The 19,066-nt window shown below is 41.0% G+C and overlaps 1 protein-coding gene across 7 annotated transcripts in view; it reads left to right on the top strand.

The window, feature by feature from the left end:
* Positions 1–19,066, top strand: part of LMBRD1 (LMBR1 domain containing 1) — a 237,907-nt gene that overhangs the window by 180,537 nt on the left and 38,304 nt on the right. For 4 of the 7 annotated variants that reach the window (XM_043510440.1, XM_043510437.1, XM_043510438.1 and 1 more), the window contains one exon: positions 10,623–10,704. In XM_043510440.1, coding sequence (XP_043366375.1) covers positions 10,623–10,704 — 82 coding nt within the window. Of the gene's footprint in view, positions 1–9,635; positions 9,675–10,622; positions 10,705–19,066 lie in introns of all 7 variants that reach the window. The other 3 variants (XM_043510439.1, XM_043510436.1, XM_043510435.1) reach the window with 1 other exon arrangement.

Genomic DNA, 19,066 nt, shown 5'->3' with positions numbered 1-19,066 from the left:
TTCAATTCTTGCATCCCTGTATTTTATCATTTTTAAGCTTTGCCATTTCTATTCCATTCCCTACCTTTTTCTATTTTAAATTAGTTTTGATTCTTGCACTTCGTGTTTGTTGTATTTACCTCTTTCTATTTTTAAGAAAAAAGGTACCTAATCATTGGGAACTTCAATCTGAGTGGCATATGCTGAAGGTCTCATTCTACCAGTACTAATATGTTCTTGGAGTTTCCAAAACTTAGATGACAGTTTCCTAATTCAAAACTCTTTCATCTAACATGCATTAGATGTAATATTGATAGATATAGAGGAATTGATCTCTGAATTAAAAATCAGTAGTTGCTTAGGTGCATGTGATCATGACTCGGTTGCTCTTTTTACACATAACAGATGTAAAGTCCAAACTAGTAATATGTACTTTGTGAAATTGGCCCTTTTAAATCATCAAGTTGAAAACAATTCTGAGCCAAAGGAGCTGGGGGAAAGAATTTTTAAACACAAAATTGTGAACAGTTGGGACCCATTAAAAAAACATTTTGACTAGATGCCCAAGTCATCTCAGTCCCAAAATTGAGAGAAAACATTACACTGGTTAAGACAGCCTGGTTTAGATGAAAGCAGCCATTAAACACACAATGTACAACATGGGGAAATGGGGGGAGGAGAGAGAAATAACTGTAAATTAAAAGTTGGGAATTGTCCAAAATCAATAAGGGAAGCAAATGGATGCTTTGAGAAATCTATGGCCTGCAAAGTTAAAGATGGTAAGGAATTTAAGTATATTAGGAACAGACAGAAACATAATGCTAGATGGAAATGGTAGAATTGTCAATGCAAAGAAGCAGAAGTGTGCAGCAATCTCTTTAAAGTGCTTGGAAAAGACCCAAGTCATTACTCATCATCATGTGAAATGAATATAATACTTTTCATTCTAACCCAAGAGGATGCTCAACAGCAGCTACTAAAGCTAGACATTTTAAAATCAGCAAGTCCAGATAACTTGCATCCATGTCAGAGAGTTTTTTAAAAGAGCTGGCTGGGGAGCTCTCTGACCCATAAATGTTTATTTTGAAGAAGTCTTGGAAACCTGGAAATTTCAGAGGAATGGAAGAATGCTACTGTTGTGCCAATATTTAAAAGTGTAAATGAGGTGAGCTGGGTAATTACAAACCTGCTAGCATGATACTGAAACTCAACAAAATATTAGAATGGCTGATATGGGCCTCAGTTTAATGAAGAATTGAGAGTAATATAATTGTCAATCAACATGGGTTTATGGGAAATAGAACCTGTTAAAGTAACTTGATATCTTTTTTTTTTTCTTCCATGAGATTACAGATCTGGTTGATAAAAGTAATAGTGCTGATGTAATATATTTAGACTTCTGAAATGTATTTGACTTAGTACTTCACAACATTTTGATTAAGAAACGAGAATGATACAAGTCAACATGGCACGCATTAAATGTTTTGAAAACTGATAAGTCTCTGTAATTGTAAGGAGGGAATAATTGAGTGCTTTTAGTGGAGTCCCACAGGGATTGGTTCTTGGTCCTATGCTATTTAACATTTTATCAATGACTTGAAAGAAAAATTAAAATCCCTTAGAGCAGGGGTGGGCAAACTACGGCCCACAGGCCCTTTTTATCCAGCCCGCGAGCTTCGGCCAGGGGAGCGAGGCCAGGGGCTTGCCGTGCTCCACCCGACGCTGCTGGACCAGCAGATTTGTCACACTCCGGCAGGGGGAGCGGGGTCAGAGGCTTGCTGCGCTCCACCTGGTGCTCCTGCCTGGGAAGCGGGACCAGGGGCTTCCTGCCCAGTGCTCCTCAGTGATGAGCAGTTAATTTTGAGCACCAGAGGAAGATTCTGCATGCAAAACGCCGCATTCTGCAGGCATGACCTCACCACCCCTACGCAGCAGTGTGCCAAATCCCCCTGGTTTCCTATGGCCCCATCCTCAAGTGCAGGGAAACCGCCCAGGGCCGAGGCTGCTCCCCTCTGGGTTCCTCCGCAAGTGGCACAGCTGCCTCGGTCTCACATTGCCAGCAGGGCCCATAGGAGTCCCTGGTACCATCCCATGAAGCTCCCCGCGTGCCATGTGTCATGAGTCCTCTTGCCATATCGCAGTAACATCCCTTAATATATACAAACTTTTAATGAACACAACTGTGCAAACAGAATTCAGATCACAACAGTAAGAACATTTTTGGGGGGAGGCTGGAGCATAAAGTTACAGGTGAGTTTACACCTGCCTCGTCTTGTCCACATGGATTCTGGGATAGAGTGCCATGGCTCAAAATTGTCAGGGGCACTGACTCCCGACGAATCCAGGCTAGAGAGAGGGCCCAGTTTTTTCACAGTGCATGCCATCTTGTAAAACAGCAGTTTGAAATAAGGGCAGCAGTTAGGATTTTCTTTTCCCTTTCAAAAATGAGTGCTGCAAAAAAAAAAAAAAAAAAAAGTAAAGTGGACAATGAGTATCGGGTTTTCAACAAAGAACGGAATACAAAATACTTTTTTCACAAACGTGAACTTGAAAGCTATATGGCTGATTTGTCAGGAGAGCATCGCGGTGTTCAAGGAATACAACTTGAATCGCTATTTTTCAACAAAACATCCTAATTAAGGCAGCAATTTAACAACTGAAGAAAGGGCAAGAAAAGCTGAGCAACTTGCCACAAACTTAAAAACTCAGCAAAATATTTGTGCTACAATCTGCAATTCAGGAAGCCACTACAAAGGCAAGTTATGTTCTGGCATTTTAAAATCGCTAAACAAAATAAGCCTTTTGCTGAAGGGGAGTTTTTTGAAAGAATGCATGGTTGATGTTTCTGGCATACTGTGCCCGGAATACCAAAACAAATTTGAGAAGATTCGTTTGTCACAAAGAACTGTTGCTCTCCGTGTAGAAGTGATTTGATGAATATTTGGCTTCTGAGTTGAACAAGAAAGCACAGGGCTTTACATTGTTTTCATTAGCTCTTGATGACAGCACTGACATTAAGGGCACAACACAGTTACTGATTTTTGTCAGAGGAATTGATAACAAATTTGAAATCAGAGGAATTTTTATCAATGGAATCAATGAAAGGCACAACTCAGGGATTGGGTGCCACTAAGGGATCGGGTGTATGGGTGGGTAGAACATCTGAAGCTCCCCTGGAGTAAACCGGCAAACATAACCACAGATGGATCACCAAATTTAACAGGGAAAAACGTAAGACTTTTAAAAAGAAGTCAGGACAAAGTAAAAGAAAAAGACCCTGATAAAGGTGATTTTTCTGCATTGTATGATACCTCAGGAGGCCCTCTGCAAAAATGTCCAGGACATTGATCATGTTTGCACAGTAGTGAAAATAGTGAACTACATGAGAGTGAGGGGACTTAATCATCAGCAATTCATTTCCCTTCTTGAAGACACTGATGCCGAACACCAGGACTGATTTTATCATACAAATGTCTGGTGGCTGTCTAGGAAAGGTATTGCAGTGAGTGTTGGAGCTAAGAGATGAAATTCGCACTTTTCTGGAGATGCAAGGGAAAGAAAATGGTTTCCCTGAATTAAAGAATTCAAACTGGGTGTGCGACCTCACTTTTGGTGTGGATATCGTGGCACATTTAAATGAACTTACTGTAAACCTACAAGGAAAAAATGTTTGTACACAAATCGTATTCTAGTGTGACAGCTTTCAAAGCCAAGTTTAGTCTTGTTTTCAAAACAAATTAAAGACAAAGTTTTCACTCACTTTCCAACACTGAAATACTTGGAAGTGTCACCACAGCAGAGAGAGAAGTACAGCAAAATTTTGAGTGACTTGCACGGAGAATTTTCTCATAGATCCTCTGACTGAGAAGATAAAGACATTGGAGCTGGTGTCATGCCCACTGTCATTTGACTACAAGAAAGCCCCACAAGAATTACAACATCTAGGGGGAAAAAAATGTAGGCCTTGCATATAGGATTTTGAGGTCTGTCCTGGGAAGCAGTGGCTCTGGAGATGATTCTGAGGTCATGGAGAGTAATCAGCTGAACATGAGCTTCTAGACCAACACTATGGCCAAAAGCATTGCATTGGCCTTGGATATATAATCAGGAGAATCTCATGTAGGAGTAGAGGCTGTTTCCTTTGTATTAGACACTATTGTAACAGCTGCTGGAATTCTGTGTCCACCCAAACAAACTTAATACTCCTCTGTAGTATCATGCAACAACCATACATTTGTGTTTAATACTTTTCATTACTTGTAATTACACACTTGATTAAACTAATTTTAAACGCTTTTTTCCTGATTTTTCCCACACACACACGGTATTAGCATGGGAATGGGATAGACATTTGGGTGTCATAATGGAGTACTTTTGTATACCGTAACATGTTTAGGTTTATTTAAAGTTTATCCTTAGCTTTGGATCACCTGCATGTACAATAAGATTTAGACTTATTGCGTTTTCTAGTAGTTGGGCCATGGAAGATAAAAGGAATTTCTGCCTTTCAGAGGCTTAACCACCGAGCTTAGTTACTATACCTCACTGACCAGTCTGTATGTCTCTGCCCCCACTCCGACAGACCCTCTGACAGATATGCCCTCTGAATTCCCAAGTGTTTATCGTTGCTTTCAGAGTATACATGTACTCCTGTCTCGCTCCTAGGACAGTACTCTCTGGGTGCACAGTGGAGTCAATGCAGCAGTACCTTAGGCCATGTCTACACTTACCGGGGATCAATGCTGCTGCAATCGATGCAGTGGGGGTCAATTTAGGGGGTCTAGTGAAGACTGCAGAGCACTCTCTGGTCAACTCTGGTACTCCACCAGAATGAGAGGAGTAAGGTAAGTTGACGGGAGAGCATCTCCTGTCAATGCAGCATGGTGTAGACACCACAGTAAGTCAACTAAGCTACATTGACTCCAGCTACGTTATTCACAAGACCTTAGTGTCACATGGTAAATCTTCTCTAGTAATGGAGAAGAATAGATGATTATTTTCACCTAGCAGGGAGCCAATACATTTGCACATGCCCTGAGCTGCAATCAATAGGGTCCACTCACTGGTCACTATGAAAGACATCTGATTTTTTGTTCAGCAAATGCAGCTGTCTTATAAATTCGTTTGCTAGCAAAGAGCAACTACCTGGAAGACCTTAGTTCCTTGTTAGATGCCTTAGAGTCTAACCCAAGTAATACTTTTTTATTGAGACAATTCTGGATTCTTAAAAAGGCTGTATTTTTTCTTTGAAACAAAGAAATTTAAAAATCCTTTCAGCAATAAAATTACAAGAGAATTCATGTTAAAGGTGTTCTTTCTCAAGCTGATGAGCCTTGTGGCTTTGACAGCATATGTACTTTAGTATGTCATGTCATGCTAGCCAAATACAGACAGCAATATTTTGAAAGTGGTACAGCCAGGGATGTATTCGTATCCCTTACATGGTAGCCTCGGCATCTCTCTGCCCTAGAAAGAGTTACTTTCAGCTTTCCAGCTCTGTCAGTCCCAGTCACCTTTGACACTTCCATTCTAGGCTGGGGTAGCTATTCTAAGGATTTGTGAACTCAGTCACTTGAATTTCTGGGAGGAAAAATCTTTATGTCAACACCTAGAATTAAGGCCATTATATTGGGCTCTCAAGTCCTTTTTCCATCTTCGGCATGGCAGAGTGAACCAAGTACTTCCTGACAACATTGCAGATGTCTTATGTGAACAATTAGGGGAAGCTAGCTGTGCAGAGGGGCCATACCTCTGTGGGATGGTCCATAGTACACAGTACACCAAATTTATCCATTTGGTAGCCACCTTGCGGGGAAGGACAATATTACTGGTGGATCAGCTGAGCAGTGACTTACATGATCAACTTCTGTTGTCACTCAAGAATTCAGTAGCAAACATCTCCCTATGAGTATATGTGGAGACAGACCTACATGCAACAAGACGCAACACCAAAGGTTAGAGGTTTTGCTTCAGAATAGGAGCAGCTAATCAGTCCATAATAGGTGGGTTTCTTCTAGACTAAACCGGGACTCTTTCTAAGTCAGGAGAAAAACAAAACAAGAAGAAAGCCAAGGTTATTTTGATTCCAAGGCCCGGAATAAGATGTCCTGGAAGAGTTGCAAGGAGTTTCTCTCGCCTCTTATGTGCCCCCGAACACACAATTTCAGACCTGTTGTCCCCAGTAGAGAGGTCAGAATTCCCATATGGACACAGACTTTCTCCACTGGACAGCATGGGCCATAGAATTTTGACAGATCTAGAATTGTCCTGTTTGGAAAAGCTCCAGGAGATTCTGTTAAAGCAGAAACTTTAAAACTTGCCTGTTATGATTGTAAGTGGAAAAGGTTCTCCTTGTGGTCAACCAGCAATAACATAAACCCAGCTTCAGTTCCCATTTAATCTATACTTGTGTACTTATTTCCTGTGACATGCTTGGGACTTTCCATACTATCAGTAAAAGTACATCCCAGTTGATCAAAATAATGTATCCAGCTATAATTTAGTTAAAAGGTTATTGACTGTTCTGTCTTTTGGTTAGAGAATCCGTGCCTACATGGGACCTAAATCTCGTATGTAATTAGCTTGTGAAACTTCCTTTGGACCAATCGGAGAATGTTTCCTATTTCATCTCTCAATTAAGACAGCCTTTGAAAAGATGTATGTTGGAAACTGTTCTGTACTGGCAATGGTATGAGCTAGGGTTTTTCTCATCTGAAGTTTGATTGTATGGATACACTGACATGCAAATGGTTACCAATTTTCAGCAGTTCTTAACATGCTTTCAAGAAGCTTTGAGGTACATAAATGGTGGTTCTTCCCCTCACGTATTTAAATCAATGAAAACTAAATTTGTTACTACATGAGCCTTGAATATAAATGTCAAAACTGAGAATTCTGTTCCCTGCTTTTTCTTAGCTGTGGCTGAACATATTTTTTAAAATTCTGCTAATGTTCATTGCATATTTTAAAAGTTAGTTTGTTCTGGTGAGTGTTTAATCTGTTCTTAGTACCCTACTTATGTAGAAATCAGAATTCAGTTTTTAGTATGTGTTTTTTAATGTTCAAAACCTCAAAGGAGGAAAAAAAGCATCTTGTAGTGGAGGCATTGGCTTGTGTAATTTTCTTTACACTAAAAAGGAACAGGGTTGATTTAGTAAGGAAAGATGTCGTTGTGGGTAAAGCATTGGACAAGGACTAATCTAAAATATATGACAGGGTCAGGAATTGAAGCCATATCTCCTGACTATATCACTGACTAATGTTACTTTTGAAAACTCAAGCAAGTTGAAAGGTCCCAGAATACTGGAGAAAACCAAATGTAATACTGATCTTCCAAAAAAAAAAAAAAAAAAAAAAAGTGTAATTCTAGCAATTGCCATTTAATCTATTTTCAATACCTGGGGGGAGCTAAACTTTTAGAATGAACAAAATCTTATGAAGTCTTCTATTTGGGCTCCTTCTTTCATACCTACGTAACCTTGGGGGAAGAGAACATATTCTGAGGTGAGTAAGCCATGTAAGCCCCTGGTGGAGGCACACATACTCCAGTATGCTTTCAAAGCCCCTAGACTGGGGCAGGCAAACTTTTTGGCCTGAGGGTTACATCGGGTTTCCAAAATTGTATGGAGGGCCGGTTAGGGGAGTCTGTGTCTCCCCAAACAGCCAGGCATAGCCCAGCCCCCACCTCCTATCTGCCTCCCCCGAGATTCCTACCCCATCCACTGGCCCCTGTCGCCCCATCCAATCCCCCCCCGGGACCCTTGCCCCATCCAACCACCCTTTCTCCCTGTCCCCTGACTGCCCCCCCACCACTCCATCCAGCCATCCCCCTCCTTCCTGTCTGCCCCTGCCCCAGCCAACCTCCCTGTTCCCCGCCCTTTGACCTCCACGACCCCTATCCACACCCCCGTGCCTTGACCACCACCCTGAACTCCCCTGCCCTCTATCCAACCCTCCCTGATCCCTTACTGTGCTGCCTGGAGCACAGGTGGCTGGCAGTGCTACAGCTGTGCTGCCCAGAGCACTGGGTCAGACTGCGGCTCTGCAACTGCGCTGCCCGGCCCCCCAGAGCATTGCGCCAGTGGTGTGACGCACTGAGGCTGCAGGGGAGGGGGAACAGCAGGGGAGGGGCCGGGGCGAGCCTCCCAGACCAGGAGCTCTGGGGCTGGGCAGGAGGGTCCCGTGGGCCGTAGTTTGCCCATCTCTGCCCTAGACCCTTGTGATGTCAGTACAATACAGTCCATTACTCTAAGATGATATTGCTTTCCACGTCTGTTTTCTTCTCTGCCCTCATTTCATCCTTTTCCACCTGCACATTACTCTGCTACCTGCTTCTTTTATCTCTGATTTACCATGCTCTTCCACCTACCTTCTGCCTTTAGAAATACGCTTATTAGCCTATCCCTTTCCAATAAAAGAAACCACTTTTAAGCTTTCAGTTAATGTTTTTAAAAAAAAATCAACCAAGTTACATGCAGTTTAAGTAAATGCATCACCTTTAACTGCAACCCCTGCGTTCTTGTCTCTTAACCACTCCCTTTCATATTTCTCTTTGCTTGTCCTGTTTTCGTTTAGTTTGTAAGCTTTTCAGAGCAAGGACCACATCTGTTCTATGAAATGTCCAGTAGAATTCTGAATAGTCAATAAATAATGAAGAATAAAATTTGTCAGACAAACTGGATTCATCCTGATAAAAATGCAAAATTAATTGATGAAGAAAAGTAGCATCTTTAATATACTTATATTTGACTATTGAATAGAATTTGAATGCTGTCCTGTAGAACTAAGAGTTAATTCATATTGGCTTGAATGTCTGAATATCCTTGAAGAGCTTGATGATTGACTAAAGGGATAGTAAGCAAAACCTAATAAAAATGGCAGGATAAATGGGGATAGTTTCTAGCAAGGGTATTGCTTGGTTTATTATTAGACTTGGTCTTACATAATGAAATAAAAGTGAGACCCTAAATTAGGAGGCGTTTGGAAGAAATAATAAAAATACAATTTAAAGGCAAGCTAAAAGCTTCCCCTCATAGATAAAAAGATATGATCCATTCTCCAAGGAGCCTGATGAGGCAATAATGGTTTTAGGGTATTGAAAGACTCGAATAACATCAATATGTTCATTCGGAGAATGAGTTTGTCAGTCAAGACTGGTGCACAACATGGTTTAGTAAAAGTAGAAAAATCTGGAATAAAATAAACACTGCTTAATTAGCTCATATCTTGTAGGTGTTATGTGGACTATTAGGAAATAACAATCTGAAAGAGTATTGTCCTTGTGGATTAGCTCAGGAAGGGTGTTCCATGTGTAGGAGTCAGTAGGGAAGAAAGTGCAAACACTGAAATAAGTTGTGGAAGAAGTGAATGAATAGAATATTGAGGCTGGCATCATTTATAAGCAGACATAGTGGGTGGGAATAATGTGACTGGGCTGTTGTGTTTCCTTGAATAGTGAGGAAGAAATGGACACCTGTCATCTGAGTGGAGGGTGGGATGCTTGTGGTGGATACTAGGAAGAAATGTAGTGGTGGGCTTTTGGAACCAGAGAAGGAGGGCACTCTTCTTCTGCCCATTGCCCCACCTTTCTCCTCTTTCTCCTTGTAACTTCCTTACATCTTGCAGTCCTGAAGAAATACCTGTCTCTGCTTTTACAGGAGACCTTATTTGAGGCCTGGTGTGTTGCAGGGGCAAAGGTAACTTGAGAAGTCTGATCTAGAGGTGATGTGTGTGTACATTCAGTTAGGCTGCTGTCATTTTCACTGGATCAACTGGCTGATGATTCCTTCAGGAGGTCAATCTGCAAAGGTTTATCTATTAAAAAAAAAAAAGCCTCTTTTGTGAAAGTGATCATGACACTCCCAGTTGACAGGCACATGTTCATTTTAGTTGCAAACAACCATCAAGACATGCAAGAATGATCAAGGGAACTGGGAAAATGAGATGTCTGGGCATGAAATAAGAAAATAAAGTTCAGCTTCAAAAAATATCAGATAAGTGATCTGCGGGAGACTAATTTGAAATATAGATACTGAGTGGGAGGGAGATATCTGGGAAGCATAAGAGCAGTAGTGGGCAGCAAATTAGACTTGCATTTGAGATGCAATATGGCACTGAAAAGAGCTAATGCAATTTTATGTGCTTACATAGCGGCATTATAGAGCTATACTGCTCTGGTGTACCCATGGCTAGAATCAAGTCAGTAACACTTCCACAGTGCCTAGCTGGATCTTTCAATCCATCATGTGATCCAACACCTTTAGCTCATACAACTGTATGTTTATCAGGTTCCTGTATGTACAGTCAAACTGGTTTATCATTTTAAAGGGTTTATTAAAATGTCATCAACTAAAGCTTAATTATGAAAAAGAGAATCCTTTGGAGCAATTTTATACTACGAAATTATTCTGTAACACTTCAGAACCTGTAAAGCATTGAAAAAAAACAATGCATGCAAAGATTAAAGACGTACTGCAAGAATTTTTTAAATCTTTTCTTCCTGCAAGTGAAATTTAAAAGATCTATCAAATATAGCTGTCAAAATGATTTCTTGCGAGATTTATATGCTTCAGAAAACACCACATTGCATAATGTATTCACCTATATAAAATGTTCTTTTCTGATATTACATATTCTTCACACAGCATAATATGACACTTGTTGATGGCCAGCCAGGGAATGTTACAACATATGTGCCTAAAGTCTGTGATGCAGATGCCCCAGAAGGTAAGACAAATGAAACTTTTGTTCAATGCACACTTCCTCTGTTGCATCATTGTAGAAGGTTGGTTACTTCGTTATATTTATGTGCACTAGTAAGAGAAACCACTGAAATTTTATTTTCTTAAAAGATAATTGACATTTTCTCCACCTTCTTTAGGGTTATGTCCTCTGTGTTAAGGTTTACTTACAGAAGGTAGAAATGTAGCCTAGTTAAGAGCCTAGTAAATTCCCATTTGTGGAAAGTCTACTCTGTAGAATATAAATCTTAATGAAATGCATTTTATTACACAGACATAAAGATCTAACTTAACAGATCTCCCACTCGCTTAAATAATATACATGTGTTAACAATACCCTTCACAAAATTTGTTTTTTCAAGGTTTAGATCAGTTTTTGAAAGGGAAAGTGTAAGTGATTTTTTTTGGTAGGGGGATTGGTGAAGCATCCAAAAAACTGTTTTAGCAAATAATTCTGAAATGCATCCTTTTTACAGTGAAAATTCAAGAATCATATAATTACATAGGCTTGTAATCTTCAATGTTTTTAAATTTAGTAAAGGTGTATATATAAACATCTAAAAAATGTTATTGAGCCAGAAAAATGTAGTCAGAAGTCTGCCTAATAGAAAATTTATGCCCACCAAGCAACTTACCAACAATCCTGGTGGATTATACATCACTGACAATTTATAATCAAGATTGCATGTTTTTGAGGCCACTATCTTTGCAGTTTAAAAAAGTATTGACTTCTTCAAAATCAGCAAAAATAGATTTACAGCCATCTAAAATAATCCATGAATTTGCAGGATGAAGCACTGGAGTTTGTGCTCCAATCTTAGCATATTTTTTCTGTGATGTAAAAGCTTGCACAGGCTGTGGAAAGGAAGGTTGAAAAAAGGGGGAAAAGCATATGTATACATGGATATGTATCCATAAAGCCTGGGGGTGGGGAGAAGAAAGGTTTCTTAAAAATATTACGAAGCACAAAGCTTATCAATAATTGGTAGAAAAGACACGAGTTTTGTAATAGCTTTCCATATAATTCCAAATCAGCTATTGTCTTTCTCCACAAGCACTTACACAGACGCTGGGATCTAAAACACTTTTTTTTTTCTTCCCATCATAGGGTAATGATTGAGAAAATCACATTTAATTTTAAGAGCACTTTCATTAAGGGATTTGAATATTGGTGATCGTATCTGAACCTATTCCCAGTACAGAACAAGTAGATGTTGTTATGGCTGTGGTGTTGTATTTAGGAATTTTGTTGCCTCTGTAGAGTTCTATTTTTCCATACAAAAGTTAGCATTTAAATTTACTGTCTCAGGCATCAGTGTCTCATTGTCTTTGGACATTTAGTCAAGAAGTCTCTGAAAGAGTTTCTGCCTGTGCTTCTTTCTTAAATGAAACATCCTTGACTTGTCTTCTACCTTTGTGAATGCACTGTCATTAAGAATAACTCTGAGTCCCTAATATGGGAACTATGTTGTGGTCTTCCCCTTTTTTCTCCCTTCCCCTTCAGGTGGTAATACTTACCTTCAATTTACCAATGCTGACACAAGAAGATGGATAAGGGAAGCATTCCTTGTAAACAGCATTATTTTGTGACTTGGGTCAAATTAGGTAAAGGTGTCTGTCCCCCAGAATAAGTTCCACCTTCTTAAGATGCCAGAATGGGAAACCATCTCAGTAGATCATACAAATGCTCAAATATTTTATAAATATAAGATTTTCTGGGCTTGACTTATTGACCTGAATTTGAATACACCCATGGGCTCTGCTGGACAGGTCAATCTTGGATTCTCTGTGGTGGGTCTCAGATATCCTGCCGATTGCTTTGGGTTTTGCTTCTCCTTGATGAGGGTAAAAATAAATGCTGGTATTCTCCCAAACCCACCCACACTTGGCTCTTAAATAAACTATCACTCAGAATACATAGATTTTCACAATATACTTCGCTATATACTTTGACCAAAGTACAACCTAACGCTGGCATTTAAAATATCCTCATTGGCATCTGAGTTAGCACCCATTTAGGAAAACTGGGTAGTTCATACTTCTTGAAGCTATTATTTCAGCCTTTCTGCAAACTCTAGTACACATCATTGTACTGGGTACTTTTGGTTTGCATTGTCAAGCTTTTCTTCCGATGAAGTGAGCTGTAGCTCACGAAAGCTTATGCTCAAATAAATGTTAGTCTCTCTAAGGTGCCACAACACCTTATTTTTTGCTAATACAGACTAAGACAGCTGCTACTCTGAAAGCTTTTCTTTGCAACTATAGCACCCAGAGTCTTCAGCTTTTAAAAGATGAAAGCAGAGACTTTGGAAAACAAGAAGTGATTTCGGAGAGGTGGTGGTGTGCAGTACTGCTGCATACTAGCCCAGTTCAAGGCCTGTGTAACTATTAATGTTAAAGGGTTAGGATAACTTAATAGAATGCCTTGGTGGAAGCATTTAATATAGGTATAGCCAACACATAATACCATAAACTGTATTTTGCTTCCAACAGTTCTATATTAGAATTCTTTGAGAATGTTTTGGAAGGAAGTGTTTCTTTTGTTGTTGATAGAACTTTTTTTCTTTTTCTATTATTTTCTGTACATAGCTTTTGAGAGTCTCACTGAATTCATAATAATTATGATAAATCAATGCACTGGGAAAAGAATCTAGGGAAATGCAAGAAAGCCAAACTTGGTGCTTGTCTGCTTTCATTGCATTGTGATGACCCACAAAATTGTGACGGTTCAGAGTCTAACTGGATTTTCTTTTCCCCCAGTCTCTCATACTTACAATAGAAAACAGGATTTAAAGCAAATATAGTGGATTTATCTGATAAGAATATTTTTGAAACCTTAAAATATAGTCTGAACAGGTGAACACGGAAGTTCCACATACTATCAAGTTACAAATGTTTGCTCAACTGATTGCTTTCTTTCTTTAATAGATATTCCAACTTACTGATGGAAAAATTTTTGTTTTTAAATGTTGTTGATCTAAAAATTCAGAGCATTGACTACAACTTACAAGCGTGTGGCAGGTTTGGTAGTTTTAGTTTCTGTAAACAGCTGATTTAGAATATCTGAGGACTACTACTTAAAAAATTTTCTGCAGAAATTTTTCCAGTAAATGGTTTATTTACATAAGAACTGTCATACTGGGGCAAACCAAAGGTCCGTCTAGCCCAGTATCCTGTTTTCCGACAGTGGCCAATGCCAGGTGGCGAAGAGGGAATGAATGGAACAGATAATCAAGTGATCCATTCCCTGTCGCCCATTCCTAGCTGCTGGCAAACAGCAACTAGGGATACCATATCCTCCATTAATTTATCTAGTTCTTTTTTGAACCCTTTTATAATCTTGGCCTTCAGAACATCCTCTGGCAAAGAGTTCCACAAGTTGACATTTAAATTGTATTCATTTGGACCACTAACACTTTTCTCCTAAGCATTTATCTTGTATTTTAACATTGTCTTTTTTAGATGCAAGTATATTTTCTCCATACACTAATTTTAAATGTTTAGCATTTAAAGTATTTTATTTTTTTACTGGCTTTGTGGATATACCTAAATGTATAGTGACCTACTCTATTATAACCACTATTCAGATGTACTGGGGACGAGAGCCCTGCTGATTTTATTGCACTTGAATTGTAATTTTTCTTCTCAGCAGAGTGAGCAAAGAACAACCTGACAGATTATGTTGTTATGGCAACTAATTTTCTTAAAATAATTTCTATATTGTTAAAACTTTAGTTGCCTTTAATATGAAATTCATTTTACATAGATTTGTTTCTAACCAGTATTTTGCTTGCTGAAGAGGACAAGTTGTTTATCTTTCTTCAAAATAAAGATGGGGGATGAGGTGGATGAGGCTTTCTTCCGGCAACTCACGGAAGCTACTAGATCGCATGCCCTGATTCTCATGGGTGACTTTAATTTTCCTGATATCTGCTGGGAGAGCAATACAGCGGTGCATAGACAATCCAGGAAGTTTTTGGAAAGCGTAGGGGACAATTTCCTGGTGCAAGTGCTAGGGGAGCCAACTAGGGGGAGCGCTTTTCTTGACCTGCTGCTCACAAACCGGGTAGAATTAGTGGGGGAAGCAAAAGTGGATGGGAATCTGGGAGGCAGTGACCATGAGTTGGTTGAGTTCAGGATCCTGACGCAGGGAAGAAAGGTAAGCAGCAGGATACGGACCCTGGACTTCAGGAAAGCAGACTTTGACTCCCTCAGGGAACAGATGGCCAGGATCCCCTGGGGGACTAACATGAAAGGGAAGGGAGTCCAGGAGAGCTGGCTGTATTTCAAGGAATCCCTGTTGAGGTTACAGGGACAAACCATCCCGATGAGTCGAAAGAATAGTAAATATGGCAGGCGACCAGCTTGGCTTAATGGTGAAATCTTAGCGGATCTTAAACATAAAAAAGAAGCTTACAAGAAGTGGAAGGTTGGACATATGACCAGGGAAGAGTATAAAAATATTGCTCGGGCATGTAGGAAAGATATCAGGAGGGCCAAATCGCACCTGGAGCTGCAGCTAGCAAGAGATGTCAAGAGTAACAAGAAGGGTTTCTTCAGGTATGTTGGCAACAAGAAGAAAGCCAAGGAAAGTGTGGGCCCCTTACTGAATGAGGGAGGCAAGCTAGTGACAGAGGATGTGGAAAAAGCTAATGTACTCAATGCTTTTTTTGCCTCTGTTTTCACTAACAAGGTCAGCTCCCAGACTGCTGTGCTGGGCATCACAAAATGGGGAAGAGATGGCCAGCCCTCTGTAGAGATAGAGGTGGTTAGGGACTATTTAGAAAAGCTGGACGTGCACAAGTCCATGGGGCCGGACGAATTGCATCCGAGAGTGCTGAGGGAATTGGCGGCAGTGATTGCAGAGCCCTTGGCCATTATCTTTGAAAACTCGTGGCGAACGGGGGAAGTCCCGGATGACTGGAAAAAGGCTAATGTAGTGCCCATCTTTAAAAAAGGGAAGAAGGAGGATCCTGGGAACTACAGGCCGGTCAGCCTCACCTCAGTCCCTGGAAAAATCATGGAGCAGGTCCTCAAAGAATCAATCCTGAAGCACTTAGAGGAGAGGAAAGTGATCAGGAACAGTCAGCATGGATTCACCAAGGGAAGGTCATGCCTGACTAATCTAATCGCCTTTTATGATGAGATTACTGGTTCTGTGGATGAAGGGAAAGCAGCGGATGTATTGTTTCTTGACTTTAGCAAAGCTTTTGACACGGTCTCCCACAGCATTCTTGTCAGCAAGTTAAGGAAGTATGGGCTGGATGAATGCACTATAAGGTGGGTAGAAAGCTGGCTAGATTGTCGGGCTCAACGGGTAGTGATCAATGGCTCCATGTCTAGTTGGCAGCCGGTGTCAAGTGGAGTGCCCCAGGGGTCGGTCCTGGGGCCCGTTTTGTTCAATATCTTCATAAATGATCTGGAGGATGGTGTGGATTGCACTCTCAGCAAATTTGCGGATGATACTAAACTGGGAGGAGTGGTAGATACGCTGGAGGGGAGGGATAGGATACAGAAGGACCTAGACAAATTGGAAGATTGGGCCAAAAGAAATCTAATGAGGTTCAATAAGGATAAGTGCAGGGTCTTGCACTTAGGATGGAAGAATCCAATGCACCGCTACAGACTAGGGACCGAATGGCTCGGCAGCAGTTCTGCGGAAAAGGACCTAGGGGTGACAGTGGACGAGAAGCTGGATATGAGTCAGCAGTGTGCCCTTGTTGCCAAGAAGGCCAATGGCATTTTGGGATGTATAAGTAGGGGCATAGCGAGCAGATCGAGGGACGTGATCGTTCCCCTCTATTCGACACTGGTGAGGCCTCATCTGGAGTACTGTGTCCAGTTTTGGGCCCCACACTACAAGAAGGATGTGGATAAATTGGAAAGAGTACAGCGAAGGGCAACAAAAATGATTAGGGGTCTAGAGCACATGACTTACGAGGAGAGGCTGAGGGAGCTGGGATTGTTTAGTCTGCAGAAGAGAAGAATGAGGGGGGATTTGATAGCTGCTTTCAACTACCTGAAAGGGGGTTTCAAAGAGGATGGCTCTAGACTGTTCTCAATGGTAGCAGATGACAGAACGAGGAGTAATGGTCTCAAGTTGCAATGGGGGAGGTTTAGATTGGATATTAGGAAAAACTTTTTCACTAAGAGGGTGGTGAAACACTGGAATGCGTTGCCTAGGGAGGTGGTAGAATCTCCTTCCTTGGAGGTTTTTAAGGTCAGGCTTGACAAAGCCCTGGCTAGGATGATTTAACTGGGACTTGGTCCTGCTTTGAGCAGGGGGTTGGACTAGATGACCTTCTGGGGTCCCTTCCAACCCTGATATTCTATGATTCTATGATTCTATGGGGTAAATAGTTTTGCCCTCAGATTGTTACTATCAAATCTTTGATATTGTTTAGGTTCAGAACTGTAATGCTTAGACGATTTTAGCTTGTATTTGAAAGCTTTAATATTGTCAAACATTTTATTCTGATGTTGTCTGTGTTACTTCTAATATATTAATTAACTTAGTTTGAATATCCTAGACTATGATGACTGACCTGAAAAAGGGAAAGCAGAAGACAAGAGGAAATGGAGTAGATAAAATTTTGCATTTTACCAGTTGAGAACCTTAGTCTGCATAAAAATTCCTTAGCACAAATATATAGAGTGCACGAATCGTCCATTTACTTGTTCAGTCTTAGTACATAGTTTATTAAAATAATTGTCTGTAAAACAGCCAAGAATTTTGTACATCGCAGTACCTTAGTGTGTTATAAAAGGAAACATTTATTTATAATAAGCTTCAGTGGAGTTAGGAGATATTTGAAGCAGCTGTATGATAGAGCAGCTTTAAGACAGAATATGTACTTGCATTTTTTTAAATACAGTGGTAAATTGGAGTATCGTTTCTCAGTCCACGTGTACTTTCTCAGATAACTTCTTGTTGCAGCATACTAGGGTGCAGTATGCTCTTAATCCGTTTTACCACTGAGTAACCTTCCAATTCTCCTTTCCCAGTTTCAATGTATTAACCAAAATGTATTTTTCCTTCTCCTTTTTGTTTGGAAATCTGGCCACTTAACATACTTTTTTTATTTTGTTTTTGTTATCTGTGCATCATTTATATTATTCCCAGGGGAATTCTGCTCCAAAAAAATAATTATATGCACAATATTTTAAAATTCTGCAAAATGTTATTTGTCAAAATAACACTACATAATCATGTCAGTTTCAATTATTTTGGTAATTTTATTTCAAAATACCTGTCAGCATGTATGTCTGTATAGACACACACAAATTCCCCCAGGAGTAGAGTTGAAGAAACTCCTATGACAACCCAGTTCCTGTTTCTCTGCCCCCTTTTTCCCCCAGAGCCCAGCCAGGTGACTAGACGCCCATAATCCCTCCTCCACAGAGCCCAGCCATGAGGCCCCCCTTGCCCAGATACCCCCACCCCATCCCCCAAGAGCCCAGTTGCAGGGCCTCCCCTAGCCCAGACACCCGCCCCCCCTACTCCCCTCCAGTAATATTTAATTGAATAGATACATTAATGTCACATCTGGAAATTACATTTTAGGCAATTTGAAGTGCTTTTTCACTGCTTCTGCTCTATTATGGCGTGATCCAAAGCCCACTGAATTCAGATAAGTTTTGGTTGTCTTCAATAGCCTTTGCATTCAACCCTTTAGTGTTCTTATCCTCCTGCTTTCACACCAGTGAGCAGAGTGACACTATCATCATCTTACCTTAACCTCCCATGTTTTCTTTAACTTACAACTGAATTTCTCTAAAGTGTATTTGAGGATACTCTATAGGTAAGGCTACATTTTAGTCATGGGTGTTTTTAGTCATCATGGACAGGTCATGGGCCATAAACAAAAATTCATGGCCTGTGACCTGTCCATGACTTTGTTTAAAAATACCTGCCATGACTAAAACTTGGGGGGGTGTCCAGGCACTGGGGGAGGTGACCCTGGACCCCGCTGGTACTGGGGAATGAGGGGCAGGGCCATGGCGCGGCATGCAGCCGCTGGTGCTTGGGGTGCGGACCCTGGGATCCCTGCTAGTGCTGGGGAAGGGAGGCTTTCTATCGGCTCCATCCCTGCAGCTCCTAGGTGATGGAGGTAGGGCCAGGGCAAGTGTTCCTCCACAACTCCCACCACAAGCACCGGCTGCTGAAGCTCCCATTGGCCGGGAACTACAGCGAATGGGAGCTGCAGGGGCATGGCCTGTGGGCAGCGTGCAGCATGTAGACCCCTGTCTCTCCACTGCTTAGGAGCTGCAGGGGGACCCCCCACCCCAGGTGAGTGCCCCCCCACCTCCCAAACCCCTACCCCTAGCCCTGAGTCCCCTCCCACACC

The sequence above is a fragment of the Dermochelys coriacea genome, chromosome 3 (assembly GCF_009764565.3).
Source record: "Dermochelys coriacea isolate rDerCor1 chromosome 3, rDerCor1.pri.v4, whole genome shotgun sequence".
In the NCBI taxonomy this organism is placed as follows: domain Eukaryota; kingdom Metazoa; phylum Chordata; order Testudines; family Dermochelyidae; genus Dermochelys; species Dermochelys coriacea.
The sequence above is the reverse complement of the archived record's forward strand: the minus strand, read 5'-3'. Positions and strand labels throughout refer to the sequence as shown.